At 44.0% G+C, this 16853-nt stretch overlaps 1 protein-coding gene across 1 annotated transcript in view; it reads right to left on the reverse strand.

Annotated features, from left to right (window-relative positions):
* The window catches only part of EFTUD2 (elongation factor Tu GTP binding domain containing 2), a 28655-nt gene that overhangs the window by 7238 nt on the left and 4564 nt on the right, over positions 1 to 16853 (reverse strand). Inside the window, exons 7-21 of the mRNA XM_083582621.1 lie at positions 16607 to 16642; positions 16021 to 16111; positions 15069 to 15151; positions 13425 to 13591; positions 12672 to 12796; positions 11223 to 11286; positions 10425 to 10515; positions 9577 to 9712; positions 7471 to 7598; positions 5068 to 5261; positions 3434 to 3545; positions 2700 to 2840; positions 1897 to 1998; positions 1653 to 1735; positions 705 to 791 (exon numbers count right to left, since the gene is read on the reverse strand). Coding sequence (XP_083438747.1) covers positions 705 to 791; positions 1653 to 1735; positions 1897 to 1998; positions 2700 to 2840; positions 3434 to 3545; positions 5068 to 5261; positions 7471 to 7598; positions 9577 to 9712; positions 10425 to 10515; positions 11223 to 11286; positions 12672 to 12796; positions 13425 to 13591; positions 15069 to 15151; positions 16021 to 16111; positions 16607 to 16642 — 1640 coding nt within the window. The remainder of the gene's footprint in view (positions 1 to 704; positions 792 to 1652; positions 1736 to 1896; positions 1999 to 2699; positions 2841 to 3433; positions 3546 to 5067; positions 5262 to 7470; positions 7599 to 9576; positions 9713 to 10424; positions 10516 to 11222; positions 11287 to 12671; positions 12797 to 13424; positions 13592 to 15068; positions 15152 to 16020; positions 16112 to 16606; positions 16643 to 16853) is intronic.

A 16853-nucleotide genomic window follows, 5' to 3' on the forward strand; every position in this document is an offset into this window, starting at 1 on the left:
ATTAGGTAAGAACATGGGTAGGCAAACTAAGGCCCAGGGGCCGGATCCGGCACAATCGCCTTCTAAATCCGGCCCACGGACACTGTTTTTACATAAGTAGAATGTGTCCTTTTACTTAAAATGCATCTCTGGGTTATTTGTGGTGTTTTTACACGAGTAGAATGTGTGCTTTTATTTAAAATGCATTTCTAGGTTATTTGTGGGGCATAGGAATTTGTTTCCCCCCCCCAAAAAAAATGTAGTCCGCCCCCCCCACAAAATCTGAGGGACAGTGGACTGGCCCCCTGCGGAAAAAGTTTGCTGACCCCTGGGTAAGAATGTACTGCTTCCATTGGAAACTTGACTGTAACCATTCTGAAGTATGAAACTGTTTTATATGGCTGTAATGTTTATTAAATTAATTGGCTAATCAACTAGAAACATTTAGGTCAATAAGTGGGGCCTTGATTAATCAAGACGTAGATTTGTTTATTTTTAAACTTATTTTTAATAGAAGTATTTTGTCTCTTCTGACTCCAAAGGCCTGGCTTTCTTATGATTTTGTGCATTAGCAGGTTTCAGATATGGATGCCCTATGCAAGCAAGAGTGATGAAGTCCCTCTCTTAAGGAGCTGAGGTGAACTTCCTAGTGTCTGAAGGCAAAGAAAATGTGTGTGTGTGTGTGTACTTGTCTATCACAGTTAACTCTTCAGCAAACTCCATACCTGTTCCATGTTATCTGCACCACTTCATTCTCAATGTCTTCAGCCAGACCCTTTTCCAAAGGCTCGGCTATCATTGTGATCTTGTTCCTGGAACAGAAAGACATATGTCAATTCAGCTGGAGAGGAAGAGGTAAAAGCAATGCTGGTCCGCTGGGAAACTGTTCTTCAATTTAAGCCAATTAAAAGTAGGAAGGCGACTGCTCTGGTAGTTTGAAATGGCTGTTTTCTTGTTCTGCTGTTAGGGGATAAGGGTGAACAGTTGTTGCCCCTCTTCAACTCAAGATCCTTTAAAGAACTGAAGAGGGCCAATATATCTTCTCTTAATCATCTGCTCTCTAGGGCAAGAGTAGGGAACCTATAGCCCTCCAGGTGTTGAACTCTGAACTCCATCAGCCCCAGCTAGCAAAGCCAACTGTCAGGGATGATGGGAGTCATAATCTAATGATATCTGGAGGGCCACGGGCTCCCTACTTCCATTCCAGGGTTTATTTTCCAATGGGGTTCTACCCAACAGGTCCCACCTTGTTCTACTGCATCTCCTGCCTCTGCAGTTTAGTCTGAAAGGAGCAAATTCGTTCAAAATAGCAACTGCAAGTAATAAAGGCCTGCGGACATAAACAAAATGCTTGCTTTCCTTCTAGGCAAAATTATACATCTTCTTCTGCTTCTGGAAAAATTGCCTATGGCAGCATAAAGAAAATATCCCAACCCGTAGGGATAATATGAACAGCTTGCTGAATTGAAAACAATTGCCACTGGAGGGAATTTCAAGTGGCTATCATGTCATGCTCCCTCCCAGGTTACGTGAAACTTTTTAAACACAGCATATCCAACTCTGGCTGCCCAAGGGCTAAGCCAGTTCATTCAGTGCAAGATGGTGCCTTAGCTTTTTTTGTAATAGCACCACACCCGTGGCTCACAATTTAAGACTCTCATCAAAGATCTTACTTTTTATTGGGCGTCTCGGCAAAACACTTCAGGGAAGAGGTTTCCACAACCGTCTCGCAGAATGTGACAACAGGGTCAGCTACCTTTGAAAAGTGAATAGAAGAACGGGATAGAGGTGATAAAAAAAACCTGAGTGATGGACCCAACCTCCCTTGTTCAGTTCAGATGGGCAAACCAAGGTGAAGCTAGAAAACGCCACCCCCCAATCGACATATCAGAGTTAGAAAGAGAATCTTTTTTGTACCTTGATATCAATCTCTGAATACATTTTTCGCAGATCGTGCATTACGCAGTCAAGATACAGCTCGCCTGTTCCCAAGATCACGTGTTCCCCAGATTCTTCCACCTGGAGGCACATGAACAAGGTAAGTTTAACAAAACCGACAACCATTCAGAACTTCATATGGGCTGCATTAGCAGCTGGAACGTACAGCAGAATATGAAGGCTCAACTGAACCTTTGGGGATAGATCAGAGTGCTTGGATGCTGGGAACAAACAAGGAATATCACAGCCATCCTTTCTGAGCGTAGAAAAAGCCAGGCCCTAAGGAGCACAGCCCAAATCCCTAGCCCCCACCCCCAATGGCAACCAGCAACTGATAATATGCATTTAAGACAGAATCAGTACACGAGGAAACACACACCAAGTAATACACTCAAACTTAATGCTCACAACCCATGAATATTGCTGTTTCCCACATTGTCGCTGTAACTACATTTTCAGGCACCTATACAAAGCACATCCTGCTTTTTGACTTTGCCATACAGCAGAAGTGTAAAAAGCACATCTCAGCAAAGACCTACCAATAAAAAAGAAATGGAATGAAACAGAACCTTGACCTCCTGCCACGAATCTGTCCTCCCAGGTACCCTGGTCATTGGCACACGCCTCAAAGCTGTGCTTTTTAAAACCTTGCCCCAGGAGGTTTTCTGAATGCCTAGAACTCTGCCCTAAAAGGGACTTGATAGTGTGGAGAAGGAAAGTTGCAGTCTGCTCCCTGTTCCTACTGCCTCTCCATCCCACCCATCCAAAGCAATCGCACACACCTTGGTGGTGAGAGACGGGTAGCTCTTATTAACCTTACGCAGACCGTCCAGCATCTTGGGGAGCTCAGAGGGGTTGACAGGCTCAACAGCTATTTTAATGACAGATGTGGTGTTGAATTTCAAAGGGCGGAAGATCTGAGCCTGAAATAGAACAAGAAGATAATTATCATAACCATAATCAGTAACTGCGTTCTGCCTTTCTTCCAAAGAGCTCTGAGTGGCAGTCATGGGGTTATAACAATGATCCTCTATGGCAAAAATAAGAGGATTTCGGTTTCATATGCTGGTTAGCAAATAGATTAAATCACAATTTCCCAGTTCAGATGAACCATGGTTTAAACAAACCACAACAGAAGCTGGCATGAGAGGGGAGGAGTGTGTGGGCCCAACACTTGATCTCTGCTTAATAAACCATGGTTTAGTAACCTGAAATTATGTCTTAACCAGCTCTATGCCAGCACAAGAACAAACTAGAAAAACAAATTACCTATAGATTCTTAATGTCCTGGTCTACTCAAAACTCAAAGCACACCTCAAGCTGGCCAATACATACACATACAACTGAGGAGGAGCCTTTTATGTAATTTGGCTAAAACAGACTGGATGGAGGAACAGGCAAGGAGACAATGTCAATGAAAAGAATGCCACAATGGTCTGCTGCAGGCACCATGCTGTTCTCGTATCTATTTCCATTGCCCACAAGACAAGGGAGATGTTGATGACGGCTGCTTTACCTCTTCATTGCCTCTGGGCTCAGTGATGGTGGCTGTCTTCACAATAGGCTGGTCCACTCCCTCAATGAGCACCCAGTTGCCAGCAGGGACTCTGTTGACCTCTATGTGATACCTGAAATAAGACAGATTGAGTTGAAATTGAAATACGTTATTGTCACTTGTACAACTTGTATACAGTGAGATTACACAAGCACCCCCCACTCGGCTCTCTTAGTCTTAATTTCCCCTCCTTTACTGATGCACACCCACCAAACTGGAAAGTCAGTTGCCCTGTTGCTATCTTTTCATTCAGCAGCCTAACAGCCCACGGATAGAAGCTGTTCTTTACCCTGTTGGTGCGACTAATCATGCTTCTGCCCGAGGGCAGGAGGTCAAGAAAGTGCCAGCCAGGGTGTGAATCATCCCTGAAAATTTTCCTCACTCTCCTGAGGCAACGTTCTTCCGCGATGTCATCCAGCGGATTCACGGGACAGCCCATAATACACATGTCTTCTTTCCACCATCAAAAAAGTCATGCTTCCCATCCAAGGAATACACTGTTCTTGGTTGTCCAGAACTATGACTTCTGTACATATTTGTGTGTGTGTGTGTAAAATCAGTCTAGTTTGTCTCTGAACAGTTTGTCAGAAAGTGGGAAACCACACAGATGCAGGCCAGCCATGTAGAGAGAAGAGGCAAGGGGAAAGCGTCGTGGGGACCACAAATCATGCTAGCCCCTAAAACAGCACAGCTCCTGACTAATGGTGGTCAAGCCCAGCACACAACCTGTATCCTCCCACACTCTGCAGCTACTTACAACAACAGCAGAAATCCCAGACTGTGTGCTGGGTTTCACACTGCTACAGAACAACAAACCCCTGTGCTGCAAACTTAACACAACAAACAACACAAGCAACACGATGACCAGTATGCTAGATAGCACTGCAATTCTTATTGCATAATATACATAATTTAGTACAACAAAAACAAAATGTGTACACTTGTAAATTCTCTAATATATTTGAAATCAAATGAACACGCGTCTGACAATCTTTGAAAGGCTGTAGAAGGTTAAACAGTCTATAGTTGAAACAAAGTAACAGAAGCTATCCTGTGGGCTAAGCGATAAAACTTTTTAGGCGTTCATGGTGCCAAAGTAGTAAGTGAATAACAACGTAGGACAGTGATCCCGGATAATCTGACTGTTTTGCTGGAATCTTCTTCAGCACAACCCACAGGTTAGAAAAATGCACAAGAAGCAGTGGTCATGAGGATATGTAATAACATTGTTATTCACTTACTACTTCGGCACCATAAACGCCTAAAAAGTTTTACCGCTTAGCCCACAGGATAGCATCTATTACTTTGCTTCAACTATAGACTTATTATACTTCTACAGACTTTCAAAGATTGTCAGACGTATGTTCATTTGATTTGAAATATATTAGAGAATTTACAAGCGTACACGTTTTGTTTTTGTTGTACTAAATTACGTATATTATGCAATAAGAATTGCAGTGCTATCTAGCATACTGGTCATCGTGTTGCTTGTGTTGTTTGTTGGGTCTCACACTGCACCTGCCAGTGTGAAGAAGGCAATGCATGAAGAGTGCAAAGCAGGGATCCCACGTAAAGCCCTTCCCAGAACCGCCTACCTTGCTACAGAGATCCAGAGGCGCCCCACCGTGCAAATCTGCGAGTCCTCCTCATCTTCCAGGGTGTAGTTTTCTCCGAGGACCTTGACAGGCTGCCCTGCATGGATGGTCCCACTCAGGACCCTGCCGAAAGCATGGAACTGGACCCCATCGTCCGTACTGTACATCTTTGTGGTGTGGCACATAAGCGGGCCCTTCCAGACAAAGAAGGTTTTGACAAAGATCAGCCTTTGCGTACCACGGATACAGGCAAAGGAGTATGAAAACAGTGGCCACGGTCCAGAGGAAAAACAGCTGCTTTTTGGATTTGAGTCCTGGAAATTTGATCGACCAAATCCAGACACTGCTGTCCAAGATGAGGCTGCCAATACTGAGCTGAGGGAACACCTGGGCTAAACCCATTCAGTTCATTATTCTAGGGACTCATATACAGTGGTACCTCGGGTTACATACGCTTCAGGTTACATACACTTCAGGTTAAAGACTCTGCTAACCCAGAAATAGTACCTCGGGTTAAGAACTTTGCTTCAGGATGAGAACAGAAATCGTGCTCCGGCGGCGTGGCAGCAGCAGGAGGCCCCATTAGCTAAAGTGGTGCTTCAGGTTAAGAACAGTTTCAGGTTAAGAACGGACCTCCGGAACGAATTAAGTACTTAACCCGAGGTACCACTGTAATAACAAACCTATGGCATTGTGAGTTGGGTGTAGAAGGCACTGTGATCTCCAAAGAAACGTAGGAGCTGTTACAGATGTCTCAAATGGTTGTACATCAAACACATAAGACAGACAGATGTAATGGCAGCAGTTAATGCTTGTTATCCATACGTCAGTCCTGGGTGAGGGCTAGGTCTGATTTTACCCGAAAGAACACATGTTGAGGAGGGTGAGATCCCCACAATTTCGCAGCCTGCCTGCTTTCCCTTCCCCCTAGCTCCAATTCCAAACTCAAGCCTGGGGAAGCAACTTCAACAAGTTCCGCTCTCATCTTTTGTGCAGCCTTTTGAGGTCAGTGCCTACTGCAGCTCACCCACGAACAAGGCAAAGACATGAACAATCAAGGGTGGCTGCTGCCGTCTCATCAAGCTTGACCTAAGACACTTAGCTCCCTGACAGAATTTACAAAATCTATTCTTGGCACAGCCATGACAGTTGAATAGGGTTTAAGCTCAGAGTGCACACGGGCCTCTTCCCTTCCCTTCAGGCGTCTCCTGTTTTTCTGACCCACTAGCTTGGGTGGCTGACAAATAAAACTTCAATGTTTGGCCACCCCTCCCATCTGGGGGCTCTTAGTCAATTTCAGCACAGATCATTCTTAGAAACAGTTTACATACATGTTATAAATGCAGCATGGGAACACGTTGAAAATTCCCCATGTGACAGTGGCCACTGAGTGGAGATTTGTTCGCATACACACAGGTTGTGCAAAGAGTGGTACATAAAGTATAAAATTATACAATCGTACCTTGGAAGTCGAATGGAATCCGTTCGGGAAGTCCGTTCTACTTCTAAAACGTTCGGGAACCAAGGCGCGGCTTCCGATTGGCTGCAGGAAGCTCCTGCAGCCAATCAGAAGCCGTGGAAGCAGCGACGGATGTTTGGGTTCTAAAGAACGTCTGCAAACAGGAACAATCACTTCCGGGACTACGGCATTCGGGAGCCAAAACATTCAACTTCTGAGGTACAACTGTAATATGGATTAGGTGATAGACCCTAAGCAACTGCATAACTTAAAAAAATACAGTGGTACCTCGGGTTAAGTACTTAATTCGTTCTGGAGGTCTGTTCTTAACCTGAAACTGTTCTTAACCTGAAGCACCACTTTAGCTAATGGGGCCTCCTGCTGCCGCCGGAGCACGATTTCTGTTCTTATCCTGAAGCAAAGTTCTTAACCTGAAGCACTATTTTTGGGTTAGCGGAGTCTGTAACTTGAAGCGTATGTAACCTGAAGTGTATGTAACCCGAGGTACCACTGTAATCTACACAGTGATGGACAAACCACCAAATCAAAACAGACATACAGAACACTGCTTCCAAGTAGAGCCAAGTTCTGATTTAATACCAAACTTCATTTTTTTACTGCCACGAGAAGAGCCTGTTGGATCAGGCCAATGGCCCATCCACTCCAGGATCCTGTTCTCACCGCAGCCAGCCTGTGGGAAGTCCACAAGCAGGACTTGCCAAATGAAGCTCTTCATCCACAACAGGACTGGGGGACCTTTGGCTCTCCAGATGACGCTGAACCACAACTCCCATCAGCCCTAGGAAACATGGCCAATGGCCGGGGATGATGGGACTTGTAGTTCAGCAACGTCTGAAGGGATGGAGCTTCCCCTCTCCTGCAAGGAATCATGCAGCCGGGCTTACTACCATTAACAAAGAAAGGGAGTTAGACGGAAGTCTTACATCAGGGTCACATTCGCTCATGGCCTCTCCCAGGTCCGAGTCAACTCCGCCTGTGTAGTTGTGCTCGATCTTGGTCTTTGCGCCCGCTTTTGGGGAGGGGATGTGATGCACGCACATGTCCACAAAGCCTGGGAGAACAAAACTGAGTGAGGCAGCGGTTCAAAAACTGAAGAAGAAGAAGAGTTTGGATTTGATACCCCACCTTTCACTCCCTTTAAGGAGTCTCAAAGCGGCTAACATTCTCCTTTCCCTTCCTCCCCCACAACAAACACTCTGTGAGGTGAGTGAGGCTGAGAGACTTCAAAGAAGTGTGACTGGCCGAAGGTCACCCAGCAGCTGCATGTGGAGGAGCGGAGACGCGAACCCGGTTCCCCAGATTACAAGACTACCGCTCTTAACCACTACACCACACTGGCATGATTTTCAGGAAGAGGAAGCCTGTGTTAGTTTTCAACTTTCACCTGGCTTCAACTTTGTACCTGTAAGGAACACTTTCCACGTTGACTCGTCTTAAGCCTTAAACGCTGGAATTTGTTCTAGCGTGTGCTTTCTGTTCATGCAGCATGCTGACCATGCGCTCTGAAAAACACAGGTCTGCAGCTGTGATGGATAAGGCCAGACAAAACTGATATCTTCCAACTCTTCTTGAACTAAGCTAGCAGCTCTTGACACATGGATTCCTCCTGCTGTCTCCCCAAGATCAAACAACACAAGGGAGAGGATTTCTAAATTAATAATTCTCACTCAAAATACAAAAACGTAGCACCAGCCACCGTAGCTGAGGTACAGCAAATATAAAGACAGACTAAATGGAAATACCATTTCTCATAACTTATAATTAGCCGGTGGAACTCATTGCTACTGGCATGAAACTCTCTCAAACATCCTTCTCCAGTCCTTACGATGCCATTAAGACTCACAAGCAGGAGGGTGCAGCAAATGAGAAATAAACACAGTGGCTGCACTCTCAAGATCCTTTTATCTTACCCTCCTCCAAGACGCTCATAAAGCAAGGTTGGGTTTCACAATACACACAAGTCTTTCAGAAGGAGTCAAGAGCCAAGATGTCCTGACTTTACCCTCACAATAGCCCTGTGAGGTAGCCACTAGCCCAAGGTCACCCAGCAAACGTCACAACCAAATGGGTATTTGAGCTTATGTCTTCCCAGTCCTAGATTGATACACCAGGCCACCCTATTCTGGGTTAATATTGTCTGGAATTAAAAAGGCCAGTCTTTCTCGCCCTGACCTAGCCACTGTGATCCACGTGACGGTCACCTCCAGACTTGATTATTGTAACTCCAGCGGGTGCAGAATGCCGTGGCGAGACTCCTTACAGGGCCCTCGCCATGGGATCACATTCACTCGGTGCTATACCAGCCGCACTGGCTCCCGGTGGAGTACAGGATCAGGTTTAAGGTGCTGGTTTTAACCTTTAAAGCCCTATACGGCCTAGGACCCTCGTACCTACGGGATTGCCTCTCCTGGTATGTCCCACGGAGGACCTTCTGGTCTTCAAATAAAAACATCTTGAAGATCCCGGGCCACAGGGAGGTTAGGCTGGCCTCAACCAGAGCCAGGGCTTTTCCGGCTGTGGCCCCGATCTGGTGGAACGCTCTGTCACAAGAGACTAGGGCCCTGCGGGACATGACATCTTTCCGCAGGGCCTGCAAGACAGAGCTGTTCCGCCTGGCCTTTGGCCAAGGCACAGTCTGACCCCCTCCTTTGGTAATCCGCACAGAACTCTAGCCCAATGGTTGCCATTAATTTGACTCTGAATTGATTTTAGAATGAATTGATTTTAGAATGTATTTCAATTAATTGATTGATTTTATTTAAACTGTGTTGTTTTTTTTACAGTTGTTAGCCGCTCTGAGCCCGGCTTCGGCTGGGGAGGGTGGGATATAAATAAATTATTATTGTTGTTGTTGTTGTTGTTATTATTATTATTAAATTGCAATGCAGCACTGAAACTCAACGCGAAAAAAGGGGTTTCCTCAAAATCCCTCAGCCAGAGGTAGCTTGCTTCAACACATGCATTTGGCAGTCCTCTTTGGCAAGGAGATTAATCCCGCTGTGAGAAAAGAGAAGTACAATGAAGCCTACCTGTGAACTCCCCAAAAAACTTCTTGCAGACGAGCCTCAAGAGGGGGCGGATGTTGAGTTTCAACTCTTCTTTGGTCAGGTGGATCCCCAGTTCATCCAGAGTCCGGGGGAGGGTGGTGTCAACATCCCCAACAACCTGGGCAGAAGCGAGGAAGTGAGCAGGCGGAAGATCGAAGCAGAGAAGGTTCTAGACCAGGAGCAGCTTAACTTTTTTAAAAAGCTTTTTTTACATTTATTTAAATCTCTGCCTTAAAAAATTAAACTGGTGTAAATATGTACTTTTTTTGGCAAAGGGTGTTTAAGGAGATAACAGAAATCACCAGGTTAAAGCTAACCGAAAGTCCAGGGGTAGCATTATTATCCATTTACGAGGGGGGGAAGGTTCGCAGGTTATGAAGGACTTGCTCACAAATCTATTGACAGCTGCACAAAATATTATAGCTAGGAAGTAGAAGGGGCAAGCAAAATACAAAATGGAAGAATGGTATAAAGAGGTGTGGGATATAGCTATTAATGATAAATTAACATGTCCCATTAAGGCAAGATGGGGAATATGCAGGAGAAATGATTTTGAGGAGATATGGAGGGTGTTTGTACCTTTAAAATGGAAAGGGGTCAAACCATCGCAAGAGGTGTTGAAATTTTGGGAGGTTGGATAGTTACAATTTTTATTCTTATTTATTTATGATTATTACTTTGTCAAAATAAAATAAAATAAATAATAATAATAATAATAATAATAAATTCTCTTATTCTAATCGGTATATTTTCTTGGATAAATACTCTGTATGTGTGTATTCACAGTCAGGTGTTATCCATCCATCCATCCATGGGAATCCAAAACATACCTGAGCTAGTATCTTGTAGAGAGGCTCAAGGATGAATTCCACAAAGCTCCGCTGTGAACTACTGGTTGGGGCTTTTTTAGTGAATTTTCTCCTAAAAAAACACACAAGGTCAACACCTAAGTGGTTCTGAAGACTAGTTAAAAAAGCCTTTCCCAGTGGCCATTATCTGCATGCTTGAGAAAATTTCTAATCACGGACCAGGAGAGGTAAACTGGAAAAAAGCATGTGTGTGCACTTTTTCATTCTCCCAACCATGGGGAGTAGAAAGCTTGGAACGAATATGAATTATTACTACTAGAAGTGCCATTTTTTTTTTTTGCTCTACAATCCTCTAATGCACTAGATGACCAACCCCTGAATCTAGATGTTGGGTAGTGTGAAACTGCATCTATATTTTTTCTCTTGGGATGACTATGTAGATGAGTTACACTCAGGGTCAGGAGACGGCCATATTTGGGATAGGGATGCCTTTTTTCAGTAGCATGCAACTTGGCTTGCTTCCTGGAACAAAGTTATTTTCGCAGTCCACCTTTTTTCTACACATGACATTACTTGGTTTAAATATTATTCTGCACACCTGGGAGGTGTTGACTCACCTCGGAACAGTGGGCTGATGTTAACGGAACTCTACAATATCCTTACACCAAAGAGAGAACACCTGACTTACTTTCTGTCTTTTATCTCAGCATTTGGTATGCTTAAGATACTTGCTATTTTGGGTTGCTAATTTACACTGTTTAGGTAAAGCTGCAACGGAAAAGGACAATGAATTAAGAATAAAAAGCAAGAGCTCCTTACGTCTTGGGGTTGAAGTAGATGTCTCCCCAAAGGCGCTTGGCAAACTCCTGGTAATTGATGTCTCCTAAAATGAACAGAAGGCAGGGGGTCCAGTTATACAGCTTTTGTGGCATATTTTCACATGATTTAAAGCATATAGTGAATTTTGAGAGTCAGACTGACAGTTTTATCGTCAACCAGTTTCCTTTAAAGCTGCATAATTCCTTCCATTGCGTACCCAGCTTGGACCTGCCCTGGATATGCTCATGTTGCAAAAAGAAGCAATTAAATTAGAATGCAAACTAGAACAACGAGGGCAGTACATCACTGCAGCTACAACTATATGTACGCTAACCAGTTCCTTAAAAAATAAATAAATCTCACTTGAATCTGACTAAGGAAATTATAGGAACACAACATGAAACTATATAAATGGGTGGGGTAATGCAAACATAAATAGCTCTGCTCTCAATTACTACTTCATTTATGGCTACCTATTTAAATACTGCCTTCAAGCTGGTGTACAAAATCTCATAAAATACAGTATCAGAACATAATGACCATCCAATTCAAGCACACCAGGTTCCCATCGAATTGTATAGCATAAGTTAACTGGGGTCAAATCAGCAACTTGAGGGGGAGGAGCAAAATCTGTCCTTACAAAACTCTAGGGCCATCAAGGACAGAGGACACTGCTACCCCCATCCCAAATGTGTCCTGAACTTACAGTTTCCCATATAAGCAAATGTCTGCCACTCTTGCCTTTAGGAAAATAAAGCATTGCCCTTGGAAGACCTTCATAGCAGGCGCAAAGCTTGTCTAACCTCTCCTCGCCATCTTAGTCCTAACAGCATCCACTGAGAAGGACTTGATGAAGGTATGATCTATGTGGTGCAACAACAACGCCCCCCCCCCAGGAGTCCTCACAACACTTGATCCATCTCTGCCCACTGGCTCAAAAGAGATGGGAAGTGTGCTCCAAGCCAAGGGACTAACATGGCCCTATATAGGAGACCAGAGGGGAGCAGCATTTATACATAGGCTTTTCATCGAGAGATGGGCAGATTCTTAACTAAACTGCATTGCTATCTTATAAGCTGTATGTAAAGCAGATCACAGCAGGCAATACAGTCTCAGTTACGACTAAGGAGGAGTGAATGGGAAGCATTTAGTTACATGGGAGAAAGTAGTGCACCCAGGGACATCACTGAAGTGGCAAACAAACCAGATCTCTGCCTCTGACGCCTCCAGCCATTTGCAGAGCCCAAGGACTCCCCTAGAACGCGATGGAAACCTTGAGAACTGGCATAGATAAGTTGCATACAGAAAAAGCACAGATGATTTTCAATGCAGAAAAGGCTACAAACATAGCAGACACATCCTCACTGCAAGGCTGTGTGAACCTTTCAGAAGGAGTCAAGAGCCAAGGTGTCCCCTGACATGCACACGAACATTTTGGCTAATGCTTACCGTACATGTCAGCATAGATCTTGGCAAAAGAACCCAGCGTGAAACAGATGCTGTACTGGGAGCTGGCAAAACAGACATTGCCCAGGAGTGGTGAAAGAATCAGATTCTCATCTGTGGAATACATGCTGCAAACAAAGAAGTGGTTTTAAAATAAGACAGAACCAGGCAGCACTGCTATCAAGACACACACACAAACCCAAAGGGAAAGGCAGCAGTTTCAGCTGCTACAATAACAAAGCATTTCAGAAAACTTCATTTATGAAGTCTAGCAACAATTTTGACACGCCAGGGAAACCACAGCATTGACATTTACAATTAATCGGTTAAATGTAAATACATGTTTGATAGTTATTAAAAAAAAACCTAATTCTTTAAATGATTGAATGAATTAGGTCTGCCAGTTAAGCAGAGAGAACAAAAACTTTGGCACAATTAAAATTCCCCTTTCTTTAAGGAGTGATGGGGAAGAAATGAAAGTTTAACTTTCATGGAGGTTAGGTGCCTATACTTCAGTAGACTTTTACCTATATCCAACACTGGGACTTCTAACTTTAGCAAATATAAATCTGGGTGAAGATTGGGGATTCCCTAAAAAAAGGATTAGGTGTAAGACTCCCCAAATTTGGTTGGTCTCTCTCTTTTTTATAGAGTGAGCTGGGTGTGGCTTTGCATCCATGGTTATATCCAATGGTGAGTGTCAATGGAACTAACTTAACTCTCAAAAGCATGTTATAAATGCTGGCATTGCTATACCTGATTAAGCCGTTGACTTCATCCACTATGTGCCGCAGCTTGTAGTAAGCGTCAGTAGGAGGCAATTTCAGTTCCAGTATCAGCCGGTCAATCTTGTTAATGCACACGGTCACTGCCAGCCTCTCCTGCACTGCATGCTTGATCAACCGTTCGGTGTTGAGCATGACCTACGGGGACACACAATAGAAGATGATGCCAGGTGGGGCGTGAGGAATCGGGCACTGACCCTTCCCTGCTGGGAGAGCAGCCTGCAGGAACGTGTATGCTCAGCAATCGGCATGAGGTCCGCATTTAGAAAATGTGTTTAATGCAACATTGTCTTCCTTTAAGCCTGCCCCATCCAATGACCTTTGACAAAAACAAAGCTCTTAATCACATGGGGAAATGAACATGCAGGGGAGGGAGGAAGATTAAATTTTATGGTGCAGCAGCACATAAATGCAGAGAGAAGCAGAAGATACCCCTCTAAAATGGAGGAAATTGGTGCTACTGCAAGGAGAAGGGGGCAGTCCCTCTTGGTTAACGGAGAGGGCTATTGGTCTTCAGTGATACTAAAGGGGAGGGGCATCCCTTCCTCGCTCACAACAACCCTGAGCAGTACATACAAGTTGCCCAACTCAGGATGTATTCATTGTGCTATTAACTGGTCCTACAAAACTTCATCACACACCACTAGAGGTTACCAGTACCCATGTGCTGGTGAAAGGTGCTCTGCACCACTGAGACTCAGTTGGTGATCTGTAGGAAAAGATGGAACTGAACATTGCACGAGAAGATAGGCAACGGCCACCAAAAAACAGTCCTCACATCTTTCTCCCTGTAACATCTAGAAAGAAAAATGGAAGTTGTGTGATGGCTGCTACTTATGCATTCAGGGAAACCTGAAGCAAAATAACATCATGTCATGTAGTTTGCTTATTAGTTTTTTTTTAAAAGGGTGGGGGAGACACAGGGCTGTTTTTCTTCAACACCAGAAATGGGGTAGGAGTGGGAGGACACTGAGAACGTGTGGCTCGTTATGAGTTTTGAGCGGGAGACTCCTTGAAAGAATCAGTATGAAAATTAAAATCAAATACGTAATTTCAAGGATATGAAGCCCTGAAAAATAGGACAAACTAAACACACTTTAATAACAACAACAAATGATTCTATTACTGTAGAAAGAACACCAACCAGAGCCAGACAACAAAGAAACCTCATCATCAAGCAGCTGTTGCCAGATAGCTTTTCTTCATGTCTAGCTCTGCCTGCAGCCTCAATGTGATATTATAGGCCTTAAGGCCCCCTCTGAAAGATGCCTGGCCTTGAAAGAAGGAAATCCCAAAAATTTCCTGATTAAGGCCTTCCTGGCATTTGAACTTACTCCCTGTCTTCCGTCGATACTGCGGACAATTCCTCCCTCTCACATCTGAAGCATGCTGAATTCTCATAATTTATGTCCGACAGCACTCCAGTTTAAAAATCGGTCCGCTTCTTCCAGTTTCTTGGTGCAGAATCCCAGGGGCCCTGGATATGATTCTTAGTAAAAGGTGCTAGCTTCTCATAAGCAATCCTCTTAATTGCAACCTTTCTGTGCATTACATCTCCTTGTGTGAATGGAAAGAATAGCTGAGCCCACGAAAAAGCGTGCCCACATATACTCACTCCCTCAGCAGCATCAATAAAGAGTACGACGCCGTCAGAAATGCGGAGACCTGCTGTGACCTCGTCGGAGAAGTTTACATGACCTTTAGGGAGTGAAAATATATATATTTATAATCATCTAGAAGTGGAAAGTTGCAGTATGTGCTTCACAGAGAAGAGGTTAACTGGAATATCCCTTGCACAGCTCTATGACAAGGAAGAGACAGCTCAAGGCAGAGTTCAAGGGGAAGGAGTAGCATGATAGAAAAGAAGAGGATGGAAAGAGCCTGCAGCACCTAAAGCCCACAGGAGAGTTCTGGCATCATAACAATGACTTGGATGTGACCCAATGCTCGCCCCTTTTCAGGGGTTCACAAATCTAGCCAAGTACTGGGGAGTAGGAGGCAACTTCCTTGATGTACAGATCCTGCATTCAATATGAGCTGACATACTTCCAGCAGAATCCTAACCATGCCCGTCTACTGTACTCAGAAGTCAGTTCTATTAAATTTAGTAAGTGGGGGTAAGTGCTGCTATAATGGAAACCTCAACTGGAATGAAAGCAAGCTAAGATTACAAGGAATGGTGCAAAAAACCCAAACCCCCAAAACCACACAGCTGCCCAAGCCAGTCAAATTTGGGAGGGTGGTTTTAAGGGTTGGCCACAATTCAGCTCACAATGAAGTATGCTTAAATTCTCCATTTCCAGTGCAACCATGAGGCTATTCACATAAGGACCTGGCTTGCAAATGGCAATTTATTCCTCACTAAGCACTTCAGGCTGTGCAAAAGACAAAAAAGATGTGTGTGGTCGAAAAGCATCGGCTGAGATTATTGCACCTTCTTCATAATATAAATTTCTCTATATCATTGTTAGCCTGTTTTTGAAAACAGTCTTTTTAAAAACACCTTACCCTGTGTTTCCTGCCAGTTTTTATGTTATGGGGTGAGTCTCCCAGACACCCAAACTCACCTGGTGTGTCCATGATGTTGAAGAGAAATGATTTGCCCTTTGTGTCTGGGAGAACAATGGTCACTGGCGTACTCTTGATCCCAACTCCTCTCTGAAAAGAAACCAAGGTCAAGATGGGAGAGGGGTGAAAGTTGAGAGTTTGGGCTGAAAATGTGGACCATGACATTAGAGGGCACAGCGTAGAGGGCAAAGGACAGTGACATGACCAAGAACAGTATGCATTCCTCAGACTACAATACTGACATGTAACTACGGGAAATGGTTACCTGGTATGGAATTTGACATTATGAGAAACTCAAGCAGAGACAAAGGATTGCACCTGGCATTAGTCTTAGTTGGAATACACCCACTGAAATTAAGGGCAATGCTAGCTTTGGTGTAATAATTTCAATAATAAGATGTACACTGAGCAGAACATAGCTGGATACAAGCTCAAGATTTTTCCTGTGAGACACTAGCAATACAACAAGAGATCCAGCACACATGGTGCATGCATTTCAGACCTCTCTGCAACACCTTGTACTGTATCTCCCTCCACATTGCACTTTCATAATGGCTGAGAAGTCTGTGCAGCAGATAGACTTACCTCTTGCTCAGTGAAGAGTATATCTGTATAGCAAAGCTGAAAGGAACAATAAAAAAATTTACTCAACAGCCAGATCATTTAAGGTGGAGTATGTTCTTGCACGCCATCTTTTTCTTTTTTTTCTCCTCTCTCCACACACACACACACACACACACACACACACACAGTGCTTTTTCCTAAAAAAAATGTTTAGGGCTACTCTCATTTTCCTACTCATATTGAAATACTGCCCCTCAATGAGGCCAAA

This window comes from Podarcis filfolensis (genome assembly GCF_964270895.1).
Source record: "Podarcis filfolensis genome assembly, chromosome: 13".
NCBI classification, from domain to species: domain Eukaryota; kingdom Metazoa; phylum Chordata; class Lepidosauria; order Squamata; family Lacertidae; genus Podarcis; species Podarcis filfolensis.